This window comes from Nomascus leucogenys, chromosome 2 (assembly GCF_006542625.1).
Source record: "Nomascus leucogenys isolate Asia chromosome 2, Asia_NLE_v1, whole genome shotgun sequence".
NCBI lineage: Eukaryota > Metazoa > Chordata > Mammalia > Primates > Hylobatidae > Nomascus > Nomascus leucogenys.
The window spans coordinates 43,842,487-43,865,714 of NC_044382.1; the positions used below are offsets into that span (position 1 = coordinate 43,842,487).

At 41.4% G+C, this 23,228-nt stretch overlaps 1 protein-coding gene across 2 annotated transcripts in view; it reads right to left on the minus strand.

The window, feature by feature from the left end:
* Positions 1-11,703: 11,703 nt before the first annotated feature.
* DDX46 (DEAD-box helicase 46) overlaps positions 11,704-23,228 on the minus strand; it is a 76,918-nt gene continuing 65,393 nt past the window's right edge. The window contains exons 22-23 of one of the 2 annotated variants that reach the window (XM_003266394.4): positions 15,807-15,880; positions 11,704-14,172 (exon numbers count right to left, since the gene is read on the minus strand). In XM_003266394.4, coding sequence (XP_003266442.1) covers positions 14,125-14,172; positions 15,807-15,880 — 122 coding nt within the window. In that variant the 3' untranslated portion in view covers positions 11,704-14,124. The remainder of the gene's footprint in view (positions 14,173-15,806; positions 15,881-23,228) is intronic. The other variant, XM_030828946.1, reaches the window with a different exon arrangement.

Consider the following 23,228-nt stretch of genomic DNA (forward strand, 5'->3'; position numbering starts at 1 on the left):
TTATATCAGCTGATGACTTTAGTAAAATAGCACCAGCCATTTGGTGAACCACTAGCTAGTGGGTATTTGATCAAGGAAGAGGAGACATTCCAGGTTTACTCACCCTCTGACACATCTACTCATTTATGCTATATGTTGACTTTAGCTTTTTTTTTTTTTTTTTTTTCAGACGGAGTCTCGCTCTTTCACCCAGGCTGGGTCACTGGATTGTGGCCCAATCTCGGCTCACTGCAACCTCCGCTTCCCGGGTTCAAGCGATTCTCCTGCCTCAGCTTCCTGAGTAGCTGGGACTATAGGCATGTGCTACCATGCCCGGCTAATTTTTGTATTTTTAGTAGGGACAGGGTTTCACCATGTTGGCCAGGCTGGTCTTGAACTCCTGACCTCAGGTGATCCTCCCACCTCAGCCTCCCAAAGTGCTGAGATTACAGGCAGGAGCCACCATGCGCAGCCAACTTATTTTAGATTCAATGGAGCAGACAAATGTTATAACCATGCAAAACAGTGCTTCATGAAAATCTAAACTATCTTCACAATAGTCACTATGAGAGAAATAGTGACCAATTCGTTTTTTATATAGGAATTTGCCACCACTCTAGGCAGCTCCTCTTATAAAATTCTAAAATTCTATAAACTTCTAAAATTTGACCTCGTATTAAAGCAGTCAGCCTCCTACTAATGTCTATCCACTGTCCTAGTTTTTTAAGACTCACATTGCACAAAGTTAGTCATGTGATTCCACTTGCCTCTATAAGGTGCTCATTTAGTTCAGGCCTCTGGAAGCTCTTTTTTGGATATATTATAAATATTATAACTAATCTCCACTATGTAGTTCCTCTGTACTTCTTCAGCCATCCCCTCCCCCAAAGTCAGGCATAGCCATGTGACTTGCACTAGTCAATGAAAGTGACAAATGCGAGATTCTCTAAGATTCTTCTCTGCCATTAGGACTGTGATGTTGGAGTTGCCATCAGTCTGGATCCTGGATTCCGGGGTTAGATAGATGTGAAGTAAAGCTCCTCCTCTTACAACACATGAGGATAATTTAGCATAGATGAGAAATAAACTTTTTTTTTTTTTTGAGACAGAGTCTCATTCTGTCACCCAGGATGGAGTGCAGTGGCGAGATGTTGGCTCACTGCAACCTCCACCTCCTGGGTTCAAGTGATTCTCATATCTCAGCCTCCCAAGTAGCTAGGACTACAGGCATGAGCCACCACACCTGGCTTTTTGTATTTTTAGTAGAGAGGAGGTTTCACCATGTTGACCAGCCTGGTCTCGAACTCCTGGCCTCAGGCGATCTGCCCGCTTCAGCCTCCCAAAGTGCTGGGATGACAGGCGTGAGCCACTACACCTAGCCCAGAGAAATAAACTTAAAAAAAAAAAAAAGAAATCACTGAGATTTTTATTACTACATCCCCATGATCTAGCTGTAGTAACTGGAAACTACAAACGTTATTTTTACCTCTTTTTTTTTTTTTTTTTTTTTTTACCTCTGATGAAAAGCTAAGAGAGAATTGAAGAAATAACATAATCCAAAAAAATTGAGGAAACGGGCCCTTCTATGATGTAGAGGGGCAGGTGTAAAGAATTTAACCTTGCCAAAGAACAGTCTGGCCTTTACTGCTGGCTTCTTGGAAGTAATCCCTAAACCCTTGGAATGTCATGCTTCATAGTGTTTTTGTTTGCCTGGGGCCGTGGGTCATGCAAGATAGTCTAACAATGTTAGTGTGAAAGAGCTGGGTCACATGGTATCAGCTCCACCTCCTGAGGGACTAAAAACTGAAATCAGCCATATGGCTAATTAATCATGTCTACATAATTAGCTCCAATAAAAACTCTGGATACCAAGGCTCAGATGAGCTTCCCAGACAGGTGCAATGGCTTATGCCTATAATCCCAGCACTTTGGGAGGCCGAAACAGGAGGAATGCTTGAGCCCAGGAGTTGGAGGTCAGCCTACGCAACAACATAGGGAGACCCTGCCAATACCAGAAAAAAAAAATGCCAGGCATGGTGGCACATGCCTGTGGTCCCAACTACTTAGGATGCTGAGGTGGGAAGACTGTTTGAGCCCATGAGGTTGAGGCTGCAGTGAGCTGTAATCAGGTCACTGTACTTCAGATTGAATGACAGAGTGAGACTCTGTCCCCAAAATACAATAAACCAGGCACGGTAGTTCACATGTGAAATCCCAGCATTTTGAGAGGCTAAGGTGGGAGGACCACTTGAGCCCAAGAGTTTGGGGCTACAGTGAGCCATGATCATGACACTGTACTCCAGCCTGAACAACAGAGCAAGACCTGGACTTAAAAAATATACAAATGAATGAATAAATAAATAGGGTGCTGCTAAGGCCACATCAGTTACCTGTTCTTTTTTTTTTTTTTTTGAGATGCAGTCTCACTCTGTCGCCAGGCTGTAGTGGGGTGGCACGATCTCAACTCACTGCAACCTCCGCCTCCCAGGTTCAGGCAATTCCCCTGCCTCAGCCTCCCGAGTAGCTGGGACTACAGGCGCACACCACCACACCAGGCTAATGTTTTGTATTTTAGTAGAGACGGGGTTTCACCATTTCGGCCAGGATGGTCTCAATCTCCGACCTTGTGATCCGCCCGCCTCGACCTCCCAAGTTTCTGGGATTACAGGCATGAGCCACTGCATCCAGCCACTTACCTGTTCTTTTTTTTTGAGACGGAGTCTCGCTCTGTCGCCCAGGCTGGAGTGCAGTAGCGCAATCTCGGCTCACTGCAAGCTCCACCTCCCAGGTTCAAATCATTCTCCTGCCTCAGCCTCCCGAGTAGCTGGGACTACAGGCGCCCGCCAACATGCCCAGCTAATTTTTGTATTTTTAGTAGAGACAGGGTTTCACCGTGTTAGCCAGGATGGTCTCGATCTCCTGACCTCGTGATCCGCCCGCCTCGGCCTCCCAAAGTGCTGGGATTACAGGCTTGAGCCACCGCGCCCAGCCTCACTTACCTGTTCTTAAGGTTAAATTACTCTAGGCTGGGTGTGGTGGCTCACGCCTATAATCCCAGCACTTTGGGAGGCTAAGGCAGGCAGATCACTTGAGGTCAGGAGTTCGAGACCAGCTTGACCAACATGGTGAAACCCTGTCTCTACTAAAAATACAAAAAAAAAAAAAAATTAGCCAGGCGTGGTGGCACGTGCCTGTAATCCCAGCTACTTAGGACGCAGACACGAGAATTGCATGAACCTGGGAGGTGGAGGTTGAAGTGAGGTGAGATTGCGCCATTGCACTCCAGCTTGGGTGACACAGTGAGACTCTGTCTCAAAAAAAAAAAAGGTAAAGTTACTCCTTAAATTTAACACTTGCATTAGCGTCTACAATAACAGCATCCTCTTTCCAGTCCCTTCAGCTGCAGAGTACAAATAATAAAAGCAGTATTGACATATTCTAATAATGCTGCTTGATATGAGCAGGCCAAACTGAAAAAAACTAAAATACCATGTATGTACCACAAACTACATCTTCTATATAGTATTTGTTGTTACCAGACAGGCAGGCTTTGGAGTGAAGATAGATACGGATTTAAATGCTAGGTCTGCCACTTACTAGCTGTGTGACCATAAACAATTCAACAAGTATTTATTAAATGCAAAACTAAGGATACAAAATATAGGACATGTACTGTGATCTCAGGGAGCTCATATTCCATTGAAATCATTGAAATGGACAGTCAATCAAACACATCATTGGAATTTGGTGTTAAGTGCAACAAGAATGGTGGGTCTAATGTTTTTAGAAAATTAACTTAGATTGGGTTTTTTTTTCAGACAGGGTCTTGCTCTGTTGCCAGGCTGGAATGCAGTGGTGTGATCATGGCTCACTGCAGGCTCAACCTCCCCAGGCTCAGGGTATCCTCCAACCTCAGCCTCCCAAGTATCTGGGACTATGGATGCGTGCCGGGCCAATTTTTGTATGTTTTGTAGAGACAGGGTTTCCTCGTGTTGCCTAAGCTGGTCTTGAAGTCCTGGGCTCAAGAGATCCTCCTGCCTTAGCCTCCCAGAGTGCTGGGATTACAGGCTTGAGCCACTGTACCTGGCCAGATTGCTCTTAATGAGGTGCTATAGTACACACAATACATATATAATGTACTGTCAAATGCAGAGGCTTTTTCAAGGGCATAGTTATTTATCAGTACTTCATCTGCAACAAGACCATACTTAAACAATTTTTTTTTTTTTTGTAGAGACGAGGTCTTGCCATGTTGCCAAGGCTAGTCTCAAACTCCTGGCCTCAAGTGATCCCCCCACCTGAGACTCTCAAAGTGCTGAAATTACAGGGATGAGCCACTGTGCCTGAAGTACACTTTTATTTATTTGTTTGTTTGTTTGAGATAAAGTCTTACTCTTTCACTTAGGCTGGAATGTGGTGGCATGATCTCGGTTCACTGATTCTCCTCTCAGCCTCCCGAGTAGCTGGGATTACAGGTGCCTGCCGACACGCCTGGCTAATTTTTGTATTTTTTTAGTAGAGATGGCGTTTCATCATGTTGGCCAGGCTGGTCTCAAACTGACCTCAGGTGATCTGCCCGCCTCAGCCTCCCAAAGTGCTGGGATTACAGGCGTGAGCCACCGCATCCAGCCTGGAGTGCACTTTTAAACATCACACTATTCCACTTATCTCTCAACATTTTTTCTTCAAAAGTATACATCCTTGAAATACAATTTGAACTCAATATAACATTTTGCATTGTTTCTCCAAAAGCTTCAGCCTGGCCCAAGATAGGTCATATCACATAGGCAAATCACCAGTGAATTTGGCTTTTGAATGATAAATAGTGATTATATAAACGTGAATAAAAGGAATATTTGTCTATATCTGGAATTTGGCTGCCTCTAAAGACCTTTCAATTGAGGGTACAAGTGTTTTTGTTTTGTTTTGTTTTTAAATAGAGACGGGGTCTCCCTGTATTGATCAGACTGGTCTTGAACTCCTGGGCTCAAGCAATCCTCCCACCACTGCCTCGCAAAGTGCTAGGATTACAGGTGTGAGCAACCACACCCAACCCAAGTGTTCTTAAATACTTTCATATACATAGGAAAAAAATCAATCTTGCTTTCTACATTTTAACTTATCAGTAACAACTGACTGTCCCTGCTAAATATATAGCTTTGTATCAATACTAAAAAGAAAGATAGGGTCTTAGTCTGTTTTGGCTACTATAACAAAATAACGGACTGAATGGCTTACAAAAGACAAAATTTTATTTCTCTGGAAGCTGGAAAATCCAAGGTCAAAGTACTGGCCAATTTGGTGTCTGGTAGAGAGCTAGCTTTCTGGTTCACAGGTTTTTTTTTTTTTTTTTTTTTTTTTTTTGCTACGTTCTCACATGGCAGAAGGGGCAAGGAAGTTCACTGGGGTCTCTTTTAGAACGGCACTGATCCCACTACCCCTCATGACATAATCACTTCCCAAAGGCCTCCAAATACTATCAAATTAGGAATTAGGTTTCAACATCATGAATTTGGGGGTAGGGGGAGGGTACAAACATTCAGTGTATAGCAGAGAGCATAAGAAAATCCACCCCTATTCACCCATTATAATAATAGTGCCAGCCAACATTTATTGAATGCTTACCATATGCCAGGCACTATTTTTATGTGCTTTAAGCATATTTATGCTTTAAATGTATTATTTCACCTCATCCTCATAACACTCCTAAGATGTACGTTATTATATCTGAATTTTATATATGAAAAAACAGATAAAGTGGCCAGGCACGGTGGCTCACGCCTGTAGTCCCAGCACTTTGAGAGGTCAAGGCGGGTGGATCACCTGAGGTCGGGAGTTCTAGACCAGCCTGACCAACATGGAGAGACCCCCATCTCTATTAAAAACACAAAATTAGCCGGGCATGGTGGCGCATGCCTATAGTCCCAGCTACTTGGGAGACTGAGGCAGGAAAATCACTTGAACCTGGGAGGCAGAGGTTGCGGTGAGCTGAGATCGCGCCATTGCACTCCAGCCTGAGCAACAAGAGTGAAACTCCATCTCAAAAAAAAAAAAAAAAAAGAAAAAACAGATAAAGCATTTAAGCAAGCCCAAGGTTGTTCAAGTACCCTCCCAATATACATACTTGATTATGTATATGAACTGTTATACCAATACAGTAACAATATATTATGTAGCAACATATTATAAAAAACTTACACAGGCTGGGAGGGGTGGCTCACACCCGCAATTCCAGCACTTTGGGAGGCTGGGGTGGGCGGATCACGAGGTCAGGAGTTCGAGACCAGCCTGACCAATATGGTGAATCCCCGTCTCTACTAAAAATATAAAAATTAGCCAGTCGTGGTGGCACGTGCCTATAATCCGAGCTACTCAGGAGGCTGAGGCAGGAGGATCACTTGAACCCGAGAGGTGGAGGCTGCGGTGAGCCGAGATTGCGCCACTGCACTCCAGCCTGCATGACAGAGTGAGACTCCATCTCAAAAAAAACAAAAACAATAACCGTACACAAAGTAAAATTTTAAAGAAAGGATGAGATTTAGAAAGAAAAATACGGCCAGGCGGGCCCAGTGGCTCACGCCTATAATCCCAGCACTTTGGGAGGGCAAGGCAGTTGGATCATCTAAGGTCAGGAGTTCGAGACCAGCCTGACCAACATGGTAAAACCTTGTCTCTACTAAAATTACAAAAAATTAGCCAGGTGTGGTGGCAGGCACTTGTAATCCCAGCTACTTGGGAGGCTGAGGCAGAATCACTTGAATCCGGGAGGCAGAGCTTGCAGTGAGCCGAGATCACACCATTGCACACCAGCCTGGGCAATAAAAGCAAAACTCTGTCTTTTAAAAAAAAAAAAAAAGCAGCTTCTCAATGACCAGCCAGACATCAGGATGTAAAAAATAAATAAATGAGTACAGTCTTCTCACTAAGTTATTTTTATTTAGAAAAATGTATCTTTCATTTAAAAATATTTACTTAACACATATGGGTTGTGAGTTTTTTATAAATACTCTACAACTTAAAAAAATAAATAAAGAAAAATAGACCCAGGTGCGGTGGCTCATGCCTGTAATCCCAGTAGAGGAAGGAGGATTGCCTGAGGCCAGGAGTCTAAGATTAGCCTGGGCAACATAGCGAGACCCCACTGCTACAAAAAATAAAAAATTAGCCAGGCATGGTGGCACACACCTGTATAGTCCTACTTACCTATTCAGGAGGCTGAAGTGGGAGGATCACTTGAGCATAGGAGTTTGAGACTACTGTGAGCTATGATCATGCCACTGCACTCCAGCCTGGGCAACAGAGCAAGACCCTGCCTCTAAAAGTAAAATAGAGAAAAAAAAAAAAACAGAAGCTTCAAAATTTTCGTCCTGCTTTTCTTTTTGAGATGGAGTTACTCTGTCACCCAGGCTGGAGTGCACTAGCACCATCTGGGCTCACTGTAACCTCCACCTCCTGGATTCATGCAATTCTCCTGCCTCAGCCTCCCAAGTGGCTGGGATTACAGGCGTGTGCCACCATGCCCTACTAATTTTTGTATTTTTTTAGTAGAGACTGGGTTTCACCATGTTGGCCAGGCTGACACTCCTGACCTCAAGTGATCCGCCCACTTCGGTCTCCCAAAGTGTTGGGATTACAAGTGTGAGCCAAAGCGTCCGGCTTCTTCCTGCTTTTCAATAAATTACTGTCACGTACCCCACTTTGGAGACCACAGCTTTAGTTCACAGGCAGTCAAAATCCAAGAGCAAAAGTGGAGATTACCAGTATTTCTCAAACTTAAATGTGTATCATAGAATGATTACCACCCTCAGATATACTTTTTTTTAAGACAGTCTTGCTCTGTTGTCCAGGCCGGAGTGCACGGGCGTGATCTTGGCTCACTGCAACCTCTGCCTCCCAGGTTCAAGTGATTCTCCTGCCTCAGCCTCCCGAGTAGCTGGGACTACAGGCGCATGCCACTACACCGGCTAATTTATTTTTAGTAGAGACAGGTTTCACTATATTGGCCAGGCTGGTCTCGAACTCCTAACCTTGTGATCTGCCTGCCTCAGCTTCCCAAAGTGCTGGGATTACAGGAGTGAGCTACCGTGCCTGGCCTTGTAGTTTTGGTAGAGACAGAGTTGCACCATGTTGGCCAGGCTGGTCTCAAACTCCTGACCTCAGGTGATCCACCCTCCTCGGCCTCCCAAAGTGCTGGGATTACAGGCGTGAGCCACCGTGCCTGACCCCAGACACATTTTTAGGAGCAAAATTAGACCAATAAAAAGTTACAGAGGAATTTATGCTCTCTTTAAAGCTCCCAAGCATCCAGCCCTGCCAAGCTTTCCAAATCCTGTGCCACAGACACAGGCTGAGGGCTGGTTCAGGAATGGGGAGGACTCTTTTCCAAAGTCAACAGTATACTTTTGGGAGTATCAGCTCCCGGAAGACTCCCTTAGGCAAAGGCACAGAGAAAAGATGCTGCCTTCAAGGTTTCTGGGACTGGCTGGAAGGCACTTGAGAGCCTCCTAGGATTTCAGGGATAAAGGCCAAGAATACTTTAACATCCAAAGCTGCTACAGAAGTGCCTGAAGTTGCCAGGCTGCTAAAAATCCAATCACTACCAAGTTCAAATGAAAAGCTTTTTCTGTGGAAAGAACATGTTTTTCACACTGAATCCTCTCACATATCCCTTATTCCACAGTATGCAAAGTTGTGAAGAGAGACTAATATTCAAAACATGGGCAACTAGGTATTTCTATACATTAAAAATGATTAGTTTTTTAAATTCCGAAATTCTATCTTTTAAAGTAATCCTAACATGTGAGAGTAATGTTGAGTTCCAATTCCCCCAAAAGGTTAAACTTCCCTTTTTACTTCATACTTACTTTTTTTTCTTCCCAAAGAACATGGTTAATGCAAAGTTAGAATTTCTTCTTTAAAGCTTGAGTTTGAAAAAAATCATGAACTCCTGTAAGTTGTTGCCATATTTGGAAGAGAACAAGTTCAAGAAAAATAATCAAAAGTAAATTCCTCACCAGTCATGTAACTTGACAGTATGCACTCACACACACATAGCAGCTAAACCATAAGGCACTTTTAAAGGGGAAAGTCAATACTGTGGGGACTTTGTGAAGAATACCTTTACACTTTCTCTTAGCATTCCTACTTGGACCCCTGCCTGAGAAAAATTATAAATTTATATATATTTTTAGAAGGCCTTCAAATATCCATAACAGTCAACATATCAGGGGATTTTTACCTGGTAAGGGAAACATAGCTGTCTTTAGCTCCAGAGAGCTGACCTAAGAGTAGAGCAGATGTTTCATTAACCAGTATGTACGATGTTGCTATACTCCAAGTTAAGCGTCTTACTTCAGTAAGTTTGTTTTCTGATGGTTACACCCAAACTAAACAGTTAAGACTCTCCCTCACCCCTCTACATACATTTACTCTCTCACTCCTGATACTTAACACACATAAATATACATACACGCACCTTTTTAAAAGATAAGCTTCAGTACGCCAGAAGCAGAAGGCATGAGAAAACGTCAGTAGATTCCCATTCGTACGTAAAACTACGTACCAAAATGTGAAGAACTGACAGCTCTAGACTCAAATCTAAGTGGAAGAGTATTTGAATGGCCCACATTGGGCTAGCCACTCAGAACTCTTGCCTGCTTTAAGAACTTAGCATGATCTGGCTAGGCGCCATGGCTCACGTCTGTAATCCCAGCACTTTGGGAGGCCGAGGCAGGTGGATCACCTGAGGTCAGGAGTTCAAGACCAGCCTGGTCAACATGGTGAAACCCTGTCTCTACCATAAAAATACAAATTCAAAATACAAATTCACCAGGTGTGGTGGTGAGCATCTGTAACCCCAGCTACTCGGGAGGCCACGGCAGGACAATCACTTGAACCTGGGAGGTAGAGGTTGCAGTGAACCAAGACTGCGTCACTACACTCCAGCCTAGGCAAAAGAGAGACACTCCGTCTCAAAAAAAAAAAAAAAAAAAAAGAACTTAGCATGATCTATAAAGCAGCAAAATGGCACATTTCACTAAATAAAGTGTAGCTATTTATCCTAGACTTCATTCAGACAACAATTTCCCCACAACCTCCTATTTTAAACAATATGCTTATCTGTCACTAAAGGACTTTGGCAGATGGCTTTATAAATCAAAGCATGGCACCAATAGTAAAAAGAGGTCAGAAACAACTGAGTTACAACTTTGGCGGTTTTCCTTTCTAGTTTGTGCTTCTCAAGATCTGCTGTTACTTTGAAGCTGACTCCACAGCTAGCTGAATGGGATTTATAAATCCTAAGTATTCAATAGCTGGTTCTCCTTTAAAACAAACAAACCCAATTCTATACATAGGAACTGCCTGACTCAAAAGAAAGATTAGGCCGGGCACAGTGGGTTCATGCCTGTAATCCCAGCACTTTGGGAGGCCAAGGTGGGCAGATCACGAGGTCAGGAGATCGAGACCACCCTGGCTAACATAGTGAAACCCCATCTCTACTAAAAATACAAAAAATTAGACGGGTGTTGTGGCACATGCCTGTAGTCCCAGCTACTCAGGAGGCTGAGGCAGGAGAACCGCTTGAACCTGGGAGGTGGAGGTTGCAATGAGCTGAGATTGTGCCACTGCACTCCAGCCTGGGCAAGAGAGCAAGACTCTGTCTCAAAAACGAAACAAAAGATTAGCAGTCACATGTGCATTGTGTACACCAACAAAGCCAATGAGACATGAAATATATCAAATAGTGGCCGGGCGCGGTGGCTCGTGCCTGTAATCCCAGCACTTTGGGAGGCCCAGGCGGGCGGATCATGAAGTCAAGAGATCGAGACCATCCTGGCCAATATGGTGAAACCCCGTCTCTACTAAAAATACAAAAAAATTAACTGGGTGTGGTGGCTGACACCTGCAGTCCCAGCTACTTGGGAGGCTGAGGTGTGAGAATGGCTTGAACCCGGGAGGCAGAGGTTGCAGTGTGCCGAGATCACACCACTGCAAATCCAGCCTAGCAACAGAGCAAGACTCTGTCTCAAAAAAAAAAAAAAAAAAAAAAAAGAAATATATCAAATAGTAAAGAAAGCATCCAAAAGGTGTGAGGGAGAACTTAGCTATTATTCTTTCATTCTACGTATCCTTTTTTTTTTTTTTTTTTTTTTTGAGACGGAGTTTCGCTCTTGTTGCCCAGGCTGGAGTGCAATGGCACAATCTCGGCTCACTGCAACCTCTGCCTCCTGGGTTCAAGCGATTCTCCTGCCTCAGCCTCCCGAGTAGCTGGGATTATAGGCATGCGCCACCACACCTGGCTAATTTTGTATTTTTAGTAGAGACTGGGTCTCTCCGTGTTGGTCAGACTGGTCTTGAACTCCTGACCCCAGGTGATCTGCCTGCCTCAGCCTCCCAAAGTGCTGGGATTACAGGCATGAGCCACCGTGCCCAGCCTACATATCCATTTTGTAAGAGTGTCACTGTGGCAAAACCCCAACTGGTAAATGAACCTATTATTTCACCTATGTTTCTCTTATGCTAAATACAATGAACATAAAAGACTTAAGAGCCTTCTTCAGGAAGACATTTTTGGAACAGAATTATAAATATTTTGGGTAATAAGTTGCTAGAATTTTTTAAATAAAAATACGGAGAGTATAATACTTCTCTCACCAATATAAACAAAATTAGAGAAACAGAAGAAAAAGCATTTGAGGAAAGATAATTTTAAGAAAGTGCAGATTGAATTCGAATTAATTTTATTTTATAAGGAATTTAGAAAACATGAGCAAATATTCATATTGCATTAAAAAACAAAGTCTGTACATCATTCAAATTTTAAAAGTCAGTGTGACACTAAAAAATGTGCTAACAAAGTAATATGTTTCATTTTAGAACAAAATTTTATCAGTGGCTCATCACAACTGATATACAAACAAAATGCTAAAACGATGTAAAACTGAATCTGCAAGTGATCCAGTTGAATGAAGGGAGCACCAATTATCATTGATGTGGGAGTGCCATATCCTCTACCAAAGAAAACAAACTACCATTAGGTGATAAAGATGAGCAAATAAATAAACTAGAGGAAGGGAATGAGCCCACAATTCCTGGAATTTTACAATAAGTGGTTTATTTGTTTCTGTTGTTACATGTCTTTTGTCTGTTTTCTTCCTTCAAGAAATTAAGTGGATGTGTGAAGGATCCAAGAATATTTCCCAGGTATATCTTACTTTTTCAGGAAGAATAACTTTATACTGAAGAAATAATGATTAATACTCCCTATCACTTCAGCCACTGAATATACTATTAAAATTATTTGTTTTTACAACTATAGTATGCCTTTATTTTTTTTTTTAAAAACTGTAAGTCAAGAATATTTAAAGAATGAAAGTCTCTCCATTTAAGAAATATACAGTCGTCCTTTGGTATGCGAGGGGGACTGACTGCAGGAAACCCCTTAAACCCCTCCTCTATACCAAAATCCATGGATGTCCAAGCCTCTTATATGAAATGGCTTGCTATTTGCATATAACCTATGCACATCCTACTGTATACTTTAACCTCCTGTATACTGTAACCTTTCAATTACTTAAAATATCTAACACAATGTAAATGTTATAGTAAAACTGTTTTACAGCTGTTAAACTATATTTTTAAAATTTTACATTATCTTTTCTTCTTTTTTTTTCTATTTTTGATCTGTGGTTGGTTTAATCTGTGGGTGTGAAACCCTTGGATATAAAAGGCTGACTTTATTTAACTCCTGAAAAAATTCCTTTTTTGAAAAGTGACAATAACATGAAGTTAATACATCAGGAGTCTTGAAAAGAATATTAGGTAATCCAATTATAACAATTTAAATTAGAATATTCAGGAACTGTATCTGGAAGGCTCAAAAATACTATTTATTTATTTATTTATTTATTTTTGAGATAGTCTCACTCTGTCGCCCAGGCTGGAGTGCAATGGTGTGATCTTGGCTCAGATTCTTCTGCCTCACCCTCCTGAGTAGCTGGGATTACAGGCACCCACCACCATGCCGACTAATTTTTGTATTTTTAGTAGAGACAGGGTTTCGCCATGTTGACCAGGCTAGTCTTGAACTCCTGACCTCAAGTGATCTGCCCACCTCGGCCTCCCAAATTGCTAGGATACAGGTGTGAGTCACTGCACCCAGCTTCAAAAATACAATTTATGATTCCTTGTGAATTAAATTTCACTAAGATGAAGCATATCTAAGTTTAAAACTTGGGTACCATTATGTTTTACAATTTTTAAGAAAGAAAATTCACAACCTACTCAATAATCCTGAAGAAAAATCAGATTAAAAGTAGTAGGATATTTGTACATACAACATGTATAGATGTATAAACAAACACTTTCTAGAAGGAAAAAGTATCATATTTAGTATTTATAGGCTACACTCTTTCTTTTAAGGAAGATTATAAAAGAGGAGCTAGGTATGGAGCCAGAAGTTGTGAGGGAAACCTCAAAGTAGTAAATACTAAAAAACTCTTTGTAGAGTTTTACACTCAGTGTAAAGAAATGCAAAAAATCCTTATACTATTAAACCTTTACTTGTATAAAAACCAAAATTAGTCCAACTACTTTTTGCCCATTTATGATGATAAAAATTGAAACAAAAACTCTCAACCCATTTTGTAAGACTTCTATTATAACATTCTTAAATCCAGTTCATATTGTTCCACAGAGTCATGTAACATTTAAGCTCAAGATGGGGACACAAAATATGATAGTGAATTTTACCTTTTCTTAGGAAATGATCACAATTTCATTGAAAGTACAGGATAAAGTGAATAGCCCCTTAACGACTTGTGCACTTTATTGTCTTCAATAGAAAGTTCAAATATTTCCATTTTTTAAACCTCTAGAATATTATCCGGACATTTAAAATATTGATATTTAAGTTTACATTAAAGGACATCATACTCTGAAAACAGGCCGGCTTTAAATATAGTTTGACTGATTGTGGGGGTACTTACGGACAGATTTCTTTACCAAGTACCAGTTTCTTATATTTAAAAAAAATCAGCAAGATAGAATTTAAAAAATCTTAATTTACAATACATTGTAAACTGCAGACAGCAACTGTCACATATATCATAGACCAGCACAGGTAAAAATCTTTTTTCCAGATGTCTATAAGACTTTGTATCTTCCTTTATTTGTTGGTTGGTATGAATTTTGCTGTAATAGGAAATAAAAGATATGTTATCAGAGAAAGAAAAACAAAACAACAAAAAACAAAAATGAACCAACCAACCAAACAAACAAACCCAAAAGGAAATATTTAAGATCATTTCCTTTGCCAACTTATAAAACTACTGGTTATTTAAAATTTTTAATGTTAATATTACTGCATTGAGAAAGGAAAAACTATTAAATAACTAATGAATTCTCTGTTCACTCAACTATTCCTTAACAACTATGTTTTGAATCAACTTAATAGTGGTAGCATCTATGGGCACAAGATTCTTTTTGATCACTTCTTGGTGAAATAGTATTAAGCACATGATTTAACAGCTGTTTTACTTTTTCCCTCGTTTTGTGAATCCTCTTTTCATTAAACTTCTAACCACCCCCACCCCCCCACAAAAAAAGGAATGCTCTGTGAGGGGAATTTTAGAAAAGCTCTCAGAATTACACTTAGAGAAAAGACAACGTTTCCTTTCAAAGGAAATGTACACACTGTACGGAGTGTTTATAAGCTGCAACTGGCACTAAAGACACAAGGACAAGTCTACCTCCTCTGGAAAGGCAGTCTGTAAAGGGCTTTTTCCAAAATCAAATTAAGCCATTGTTTAAGTTTAAAGACACTGACAACACCATGTGTTGGCAAATATGTAGAACAACTGGAATTTTCATACACTTCTGGATTGAGTGTGAACTGATGTAACCTCTTTGGAAAACTATTTAGCAATACCTAGCCTATAATTAACAATTCTACTCCAAGGTATATACCCAAGGAAAAAATCATGCTAATACATACCAAACGCACAGGAATAATGTTCACAGAAGTGTTATTCATAAAAGCCAAAAATAAGAATAGCCCCCAAATCCAATATATAAACATAAATTAATTGTTGTATATTCATATAAATATTATATGGCCACGAAAATGAATGAATTATGGCTACATGCAATAACATGGACCAATCTCCTCAAAATGTTGAGTGAAGGAAACTAGATGCAAAAGGTGCAAACACATGATTCCACTTATGTGGAGTTCAAAAACAGGAAAAACTAATCTATGATTTTAAAATTCACCATATGATAGGGCCGGGCGAGGTGGCTCACGCCTGTAATCCCAGCACTTTGGGAGGCCGAGGCAGGTGAATCATGAGGTCAGGAGTTTGAGACTAGCCTTGCCAACATAGTGAAACACCATCTCTACTAAAAATACAAAAATTAGCTGGATGTGGTGGTGTGCGCCTGTAATCCCAGCTACTCAGGAGGCTGAGGCAGGAGAATCGCTTGAACGTGGGACGCGGAGGTTGCAGTGAGCCGAGATTGTGCCATTGCACTCCAGCCCGGGTGACAGTGCAAGACTCAGTCTCCAAAAAAAAAAAAAAAAAAAAAAAGAAAAGAAAAGAAAAGTATGGTTGTGTTGGCGGGAGATGAATAGTGACAAGAATAGACACAGAGAAGACTTCTGAGATATTAGTAATGTTCTTTATTTCTTGATCTGGGTAGTGATTATACTGGGATGCTTATTACTTTGTGAAAATTCATCAAACTATATGTTCATGATTTGAGTACTTGTCTGTATTTATATTTCAATAAAACACTTATTAAAACGAAACTTTAAGGTTTTCACTCACCAGCCGGATCAGCTCTTCTTTTATGAGCCTGGTGATTTCTGCCTTTGCTTTCTGCACAGCCAGTTCATTGGCACCTGGTGATTGAGTGGAAAGCATATTATTCACATTACTAAAATTACACTGTGTTTACCCATATCACGGAGGTCCAGGAAGAAACACTGTAGGTGACTTTCAGAAACATTGTACTGCCTGCCAAGATAGCCATTTAATGCCTGGTGGAACATTACCCACATTATATAATGGCTGCTTATTATTTTGATTACTTTCAGAGTTTCAAATGTAACCACTGAGGTCATATTATGTGTTAAGAGTTCCTAGTATGGTGATTAAAAAGAGTAGAATAAAAAGACTATTAGCAATTTGTCCAGAAGATAGTAAGAGAAGGCTAAAGGGAAATATAACTTCCTTGGTTTATTCATTTAGCAAGTATTTATTAGACATTTATGATGTTCACTGAAGTCTGCAAATGTTTCCGAAGGGTGCCGTCTGAACAAAATCTTTAAAATGAAAGGAGGACTAGCCTATTGGAGGGAGGAAAGATACCAGGAAGGGTATTTTGCAAAGGGAATTACATGCGTAATGGTGCAGAGTTAAGACAAGCATGCTTAATTATTGAAGAATAAGGGAAGTGTAACGTGGTTGGAAAAGGAGTGTGAAAGAACATGGCAAGATAGCTGACTGGATGAGGTAGGCTGCAGACATTCATTCACAGTTATCAATTTCATAAACATTAAGCACTCACCTCTCATATACTGTGAGACATTTAACATATAAAGAACAAATTCATGCTCTTTAAAAGCTTACAGACTAGAAAAACAACCTTGTAAAGATACCACAACAGGATGAAAAGGAAGTAGTTTACAAACTTCACTTTTAAATACCACTTTTAGGAAGCTTCTCCTGACTCTTCAAGGCAGAGTTGTGTTTTTTTCCTTAGTGCTCTCACAATATTGTATTTATACCATCACAAGAGCACACTTCTGAGGTAGAATGGACAAGATATTTTTTCTGATGGGATTTGAACATTGTAAAAAAGAAACAAATTAAGATATTAAGAGCTGGCTGGCAAGTGAAAAAATGTAGAAGTAATAAAAGAATATATTGATTCCAGGAGGAAAAACAGGTGTTTTTTGGACAGTGATAATGGGTGAAATTTAATTCTAAAATTGCTGTAGTTGAGGTGCTCATCAGACATCCAATTGGAAATATAAATGAGGCCAATGGAAATATGGACCAGAAGTTCAGAAGTGGCAGAGATTACAGCCATCAAGGGTAGGCTGGGTAGAATCTGGAGCCAATGGACAATGCCAGTGAGTAGGTAAGTACAGACAGGCACCACATTGCACACTGAGAAGAGAAAAAGGGCTGAATCAAAGAAGACTAAAGATTGAAATGTCTAAGAATAAAAGGAGGACTGGGTTTGCAATGTAGAGAGCTATATTTTTATCATTCCATGTATTTTTAAAAAACACAAATGAAAGATTTATAATAAACGAGAAAATTTCCCCCCATATTAGAAATGAGTAACTTTTCTGTCCCCAGAGAGAGACAGAGATGGAGCTAGAAAGAGAGAGAGAAACAGTTTCACAACAGGAAGGAAAAGGCCAAGGGTATGGCTATGAAGTCATAGCAACGTATCTAATTTAAATCCTATACCTCCACTAGCCACTAACCACAACATTATAAAACTATGTGGGGAAGGTGAGTGCTGGAAGGGAAGAGAAACAGAAGAATCAAGACCCAAGTCAGACTGAAAATCACAACAAAAATGAAATTTAGAAAACACGTTGCTTGGTATGAGTTTGTGTGAAGCTTGTTATTTTCGTGCAACTTTAAAAAGAAAGAAAACGGCCAGGCGCGGGGGCTCACGCTTGTAATCACAGCACTTTGGGAGGCCGAGGCGGGCGGATCACGAGGTCAGGAGATCGAGACCACGGTGAAACCCTGTCTCTACTAAAAATACAAAAAATTAGCCGGGCGTGGTGGCGGGCGCCTGTAGTCCCAGCTACTTGGAGAGGCTGAGGCAGGAGAATGGCGTGAACCCGGGAGGCGGAGCTTGCAGTGAGCCAAGATTGCGCCACTGCACTCCAGCCTGGGCGACAGAGCAAGACTCCGTCTCAAAAAAAAAAAAAAAAAAAAAAAAAAAAAAAAATATATATATATATATATATATATATATATATATATAAAGAAAGAAAACGACACTCTCACCTAGATTTAACTGGAAAATTAATTTTCCTACTTTTATCAGAGCCCGATAATTTGGACCAGTTTAAATTCTGACTTACGTAACTTCTTGTAATAGGTTACATATGTTTACAAGCAGCCATGAAAAAAAGGGCATTTCCTTTCATTGGTCCTAAAACAACTCTGGCTGCTTTTAAGGGATTCTCCACTAGTAAAAAGAGAGGGTCACAGAACAGGCTATATAAATTATACAGGCTGACTAGGCATGTAAGTCCTTCCTGTTCTCCTTCCCTTTGCCTGGTGGGAGGCCTGGAGCTGCTGAGACAAACAGAGCCTCCAAGGAGCCAGCCGGGCAGTGGGGTCCCTCCAATTACAGAACTAGAAACAGATGACACTAGGCTCCTTCCACAGTAGCAACACCTGTTTTCATCCTGTTAGTGTTTAGTTGAGTTTGGAGTTTCAAAAACTAAATGATCTTTTAAAAAATCTAATTACCTCTGAAAATTCTAAAAGCTTTAGATCACTTAAATTACCAAACCCTAGCTCTTATTCAGTATCATTATATTTCTTTTCTTTTTTTTTTTTTTTTTTGAGACAGAGTTTCGTTGTTTTTGCCTAGGCTGGAGTGCAGTGGTGCCATCTCAGCTCACTGCAACCTCTGCCTTCTGGTTCCAAGCGATTCTCTTGCCTCAGCCTCCCGAGCAGCTGGGATACAGGCTCCCACCACCATGCCCGGCTAATTTTTGTATTTAGTAGAGACAGGGTTTCACTATGTTGGCCAGGCTGGTCTCAAACTCTTGACCTTGTGATCCGCCCACTTCGGCCTCCCAAAGTGCTGGGATTACAGGCGTAAGCTACCGCGCCCAGCCATTATCATTATATTTCTAGATTATTCTTAAGACTTGCTTTCAACAAAGTTGCCTTTTTACTGGGGAAACTTGCTTAGATTGTTATAAAAAGTAGACATTATTTCCTGAGTGTAAATTGACAGTGAAGACAAATGACCAGAACCATTCTGGATGAAAGGAAAACTACATCGAAGCTGTGGAATCAGTGAATATCTCACTTCACATCACTTGGTAGTAGAGATTGTTCTGAAAAAGTTATACATAAATTGAAATTTGATTTATCAATTAAACCATACCAAGCAAACATTGCATTTAAATTAATAAATGAATTACGAAAAGAATCCTTTTTCAAAGCAAATAATCGTGTCTCTCACTTACCTCTTTATAAGGCAAGCAGTTAAAATATTATTTTTGCTTACATGATACCCATGTATTCAAGCAGAAAATAAAATCCTGACTCCATGTACACCAAAGGTTTTATTGCCACATTCCTCTATCATTGTCTTCAGCCTGTATGATCTAATTAATACAGTAGCAAAGACCTGTCCAGTTCCAACTACAGAAACACATCAGCTTAAGTTTTCTCTGCTTGAAGACCCAGGGGTCAGCAACCCCCATTTCACTATGTAATAAGAAACAGTGTCACATGATTTAGAAACATACTGGGTCATTGGCAGACCAAAAGTATTTCAGGATACACAAAAGGATGCCATCTTTAAACGTGACTTCAAATAGATCTAAGTCAGTTTCTCATAGTCACAAATATGAAGAAAAAAGTGTAGTTTGCCTAGTTCTGGACACACATCCTTTGTATGCCATTTAAAAATATGTATGAAACTTACCATGACTCAATGGTAGAGTGGCAAAAACATGGAAAACATAACAGCTGTATTTGCCAGGTGCAGTGGCTCTCGCCTGTAATCCCAACACTTTGGGAGGCCAAGGCAGGAGGATCACGAGGTCAGGAGATCAAGACCATCCTGGCCAACATGGTGAAACCCCATCTCTACTAAAAATACAAAAATTAGCTGGGTGTGGTGGCACGTGCCTATAATCCCAGCTACTTGGGAGGCTGCCAGGAGGCAGAGGTTTTAGTGAGCCAAGATCGCACCACTGCACTCCAGCCTGGGGGCAGAGCGAGACTCCATGTCAAAAAACAAAATAAAAAAAGATGAAATTAAGAAATTCTCAGATAAACAAAACCTGAGTTAGTTGCTAGTATACCTGCCCTACAAGAAATACAAAAGGAAATCCTCCAGACTGAAGTGAAAGAACCCTAGATGATTACCTGAATGAGGAAACAAAGAATACTCATAAGGATAACTACATAGGTAAATATAAAAGTCAGTATTATTTTTAGTTTGTAGCTTCTCTTTATTTCCTGTATGATTACATAAAATAATTATGAATCTATGTTGAAGAATACAGAATGTATGAAGATGTACAGGTCTGGGCCCAGCATGGTGGCTCACGTTTGTAATCCCATCACTTTGGGAGGCTGAGGCAGGAGGATCACTTGACCCCAGGAGCTCAAGAACAGTCTGGGCAACATAGTGAAAACCCATCTCTACAAAAAATACAAAAATTTAGCTGGACAAAGTGGCATACACCTGTGGTCCCAGCTCAATGGGGGGCTGAGGTGGGAGGCTTGCTTGAACTGTGACTGGGTCATTGCACTCCAGGACAGGTGACAGAACAAGACTCTGTCTCAAAAAAAGATGAGTAGGTTTGTGGGGCCGATGTGGGAGTAAGCGTGAAGCCAGGAGTTCAAGACAAGCCTAGACTGTAACATAGCAAGACCCTGTCTCTAGAAAAAAAAAAATTTTTCATTAGCCAGGCATGGTGGCACAGGCCTGTGGTCCTAGCTATTCAGGAGGCCAAGGATAGAGGATCACTTGAACCCTGGAGTTTGAAGCTGCAGTAAACTATAATCTCACCTTTGCACTCCAACCTGAGTGACAGATCAAGACCCTGTCTCTTAGAAAAAGGTATACAGGAATTTTGTGTCAATAACAACAAAAAAATAGATGAGACTATATAGGAGCAAAATTTTTGTATAGTATTAAAACTGAGTTGGCATTAATTGAACTATGTTGTTATGAATTAAGATATTAATTGCAATCCACTGAGTAACCACCAAGAAAATACCTGGCTGGGCACAGTGGCTCAGGCCTGTAATCCCTGCACTTTGGGAGGCTGAGGTAGGCAGTTCACCTGAGGTCAGGTGTTCAAGAACAGCCTGGCCAACGTGGTGAAACCCCATCTCTACTAAAAATAAAAGTAGCCAGGCATGCGTCTGTAATCCCAGCTACTAGGGAGGTCAAGGAAGGGAGAACTCCTTGAACCTGGGAGGTGGAGGTTGCAGTGAGACGAGATTGCGCCACTGCACTCCAGCCTGGGCAACAGAGTGAGACTCCATCTCAAAAAAAAAAAAAACCTAAAAATACATATAGCAAAAGAAACAAGAAGGCCGGGCGTGGTGGCTCATGCCTGTAATCCCAGCACTCTGGGAGGCCAAGGCAGGCAGATCATGAGGTCAGGAGATTGAGACCATCCTGGCCAACATGGTGAAACCCCATGTCTACTAAAAATACAAAAATTAGCTGAGCGTGGTGGTGCACGCCTGTAGTCCCAGCTACTCGGGAGGCTGAGGCAGTAGAATCGCTTAAGCCTGGGAGGCAGAGGTTGCAGTGAGCCGAAATTGTGCCACTGCATTCCAGCCTGGTGACAGAGCTAGACTCCCTCTCAAAAAGAAAAAAAAAAAAAACAAACCCAGAAACAAGAGCAAATCAAAATGGCACATGAGAAAATATTGCTCTAACACAACAGGGCGCAGTGGCTCATGCCTGTAATCCCAACACTTTGGGAGGCCGAGGCAGGTGGATCACATGAGGTCAGGAATTTGAGACCAGCCTGACCAACATGGTGAAACCTCGTCTCTACTAAAAACACAAAAATTAGCTGGGCGTGGTGTGGGGGCGCCTGTAATCCTAGCTTCTCGGGAGGCTGAGGCACGAGAATTACTTGAACCCAGGAGGTAGGAGTTGCAGTGAGTTGAGATCGGGCCACTGCACTCCAGCCTGGACGACAGAGTGGGGCTTTGTCAAAAAAAAAGAAAAGAAAAGATTACTCTAACAAAAAAAAAGGCAGTAACAGATCTTTTATAATGCAGGCATTTACAGCTAGAAATTTCTCTCTAAGCACTGCTTTCACTGAATCCTGTTTAAATTTCACGAAGGTACTGAAGACTGAACTGTACGTTTTTAATGGTTAAAATGGACAAACTTTTGTTATATGAATTTTACTTCAGTGTAAGTCCTAAATAGCAAAAGAGTGCTACAGATTTTAAAAATAGTTCCAAATGGAGACAGTACAATCAAAAAGTAAGAGGTCTAGCCTGGCCAACATGGTGAAACCCCATCTCTACCCAAAAATACAAAAATTAGCCAGGTACGGTAGCACATGCCTGTGGTCCCAGCTACCCAGGAGGCTGAGGCACGAGAATCGTGTGAACCCTGGAGGCGGAGGTTGCAGTAAGCCAAGATCGTGCCATTGCACTCCAGCCTGGGCAATAGAGTGCTACACCCTGTACTGACAACAACGCTATGGTGTCAAGGAAATGAAGCCAGAACAGATGGTTCTATTATCTAGCAGTCTAGTTCTGTCTTGCTTCCATTTCACAAAATGTCAGAAAACAAAAACAAAAACCACTTAAAATGTCAATAACAAAGATGTTCGGATTAAACATAAATAAAGTGGGCTGGGCACGGTGGCTCATGCCTGTAATCCCAGCACTTTGGGAGACCAAGGCGGGTGGACCATGAGGTCAGGAGTTTGAGACCAGCCAGGCCAGCATAGGGAAACCCCGTCTCTACTAAAAGTACAAAAATGAGCCAGGCATGGTGGCGCATGCCTGTAATCCCAGCTACTCGGGAGGCTGAGGCAAGAGAACTGCTTGAACCCGGGAGGTGGAGGTTGCAGTGAGCCAAGATCACGCTATTGCACTCCAGCTCTGGGCAACAGAGCAAGACTCCACCTCGGGGGAAAAAGCAAATCAAAACAAACAAAAATCAAAAACATAAATAAAATGTGACAGGTTGTCCTACTATGCAGTAGAGTAACACATCAGAAAAAACAAAATAGGCTGGGCACATTGGCTCATGCCTGCAATCCTAGCACTCTGGGAGGCTGAGCAGGGGCGGATCCCTTGAGCTCAGGAGTTTGAGACCAGCCTGGGCACCATAACACAACCCTGTCTCTACAAAAAAATAAGTCAGGTGTGGTGGCACGTTCCTGTAGTCCCAGCTACTTGGGGGTGTTGAGGTGGGAGGATCACCTGAGCCCAGGAGGTTGAGGCTACAGTGAGCTGAGATTGCGCCACTGTGCT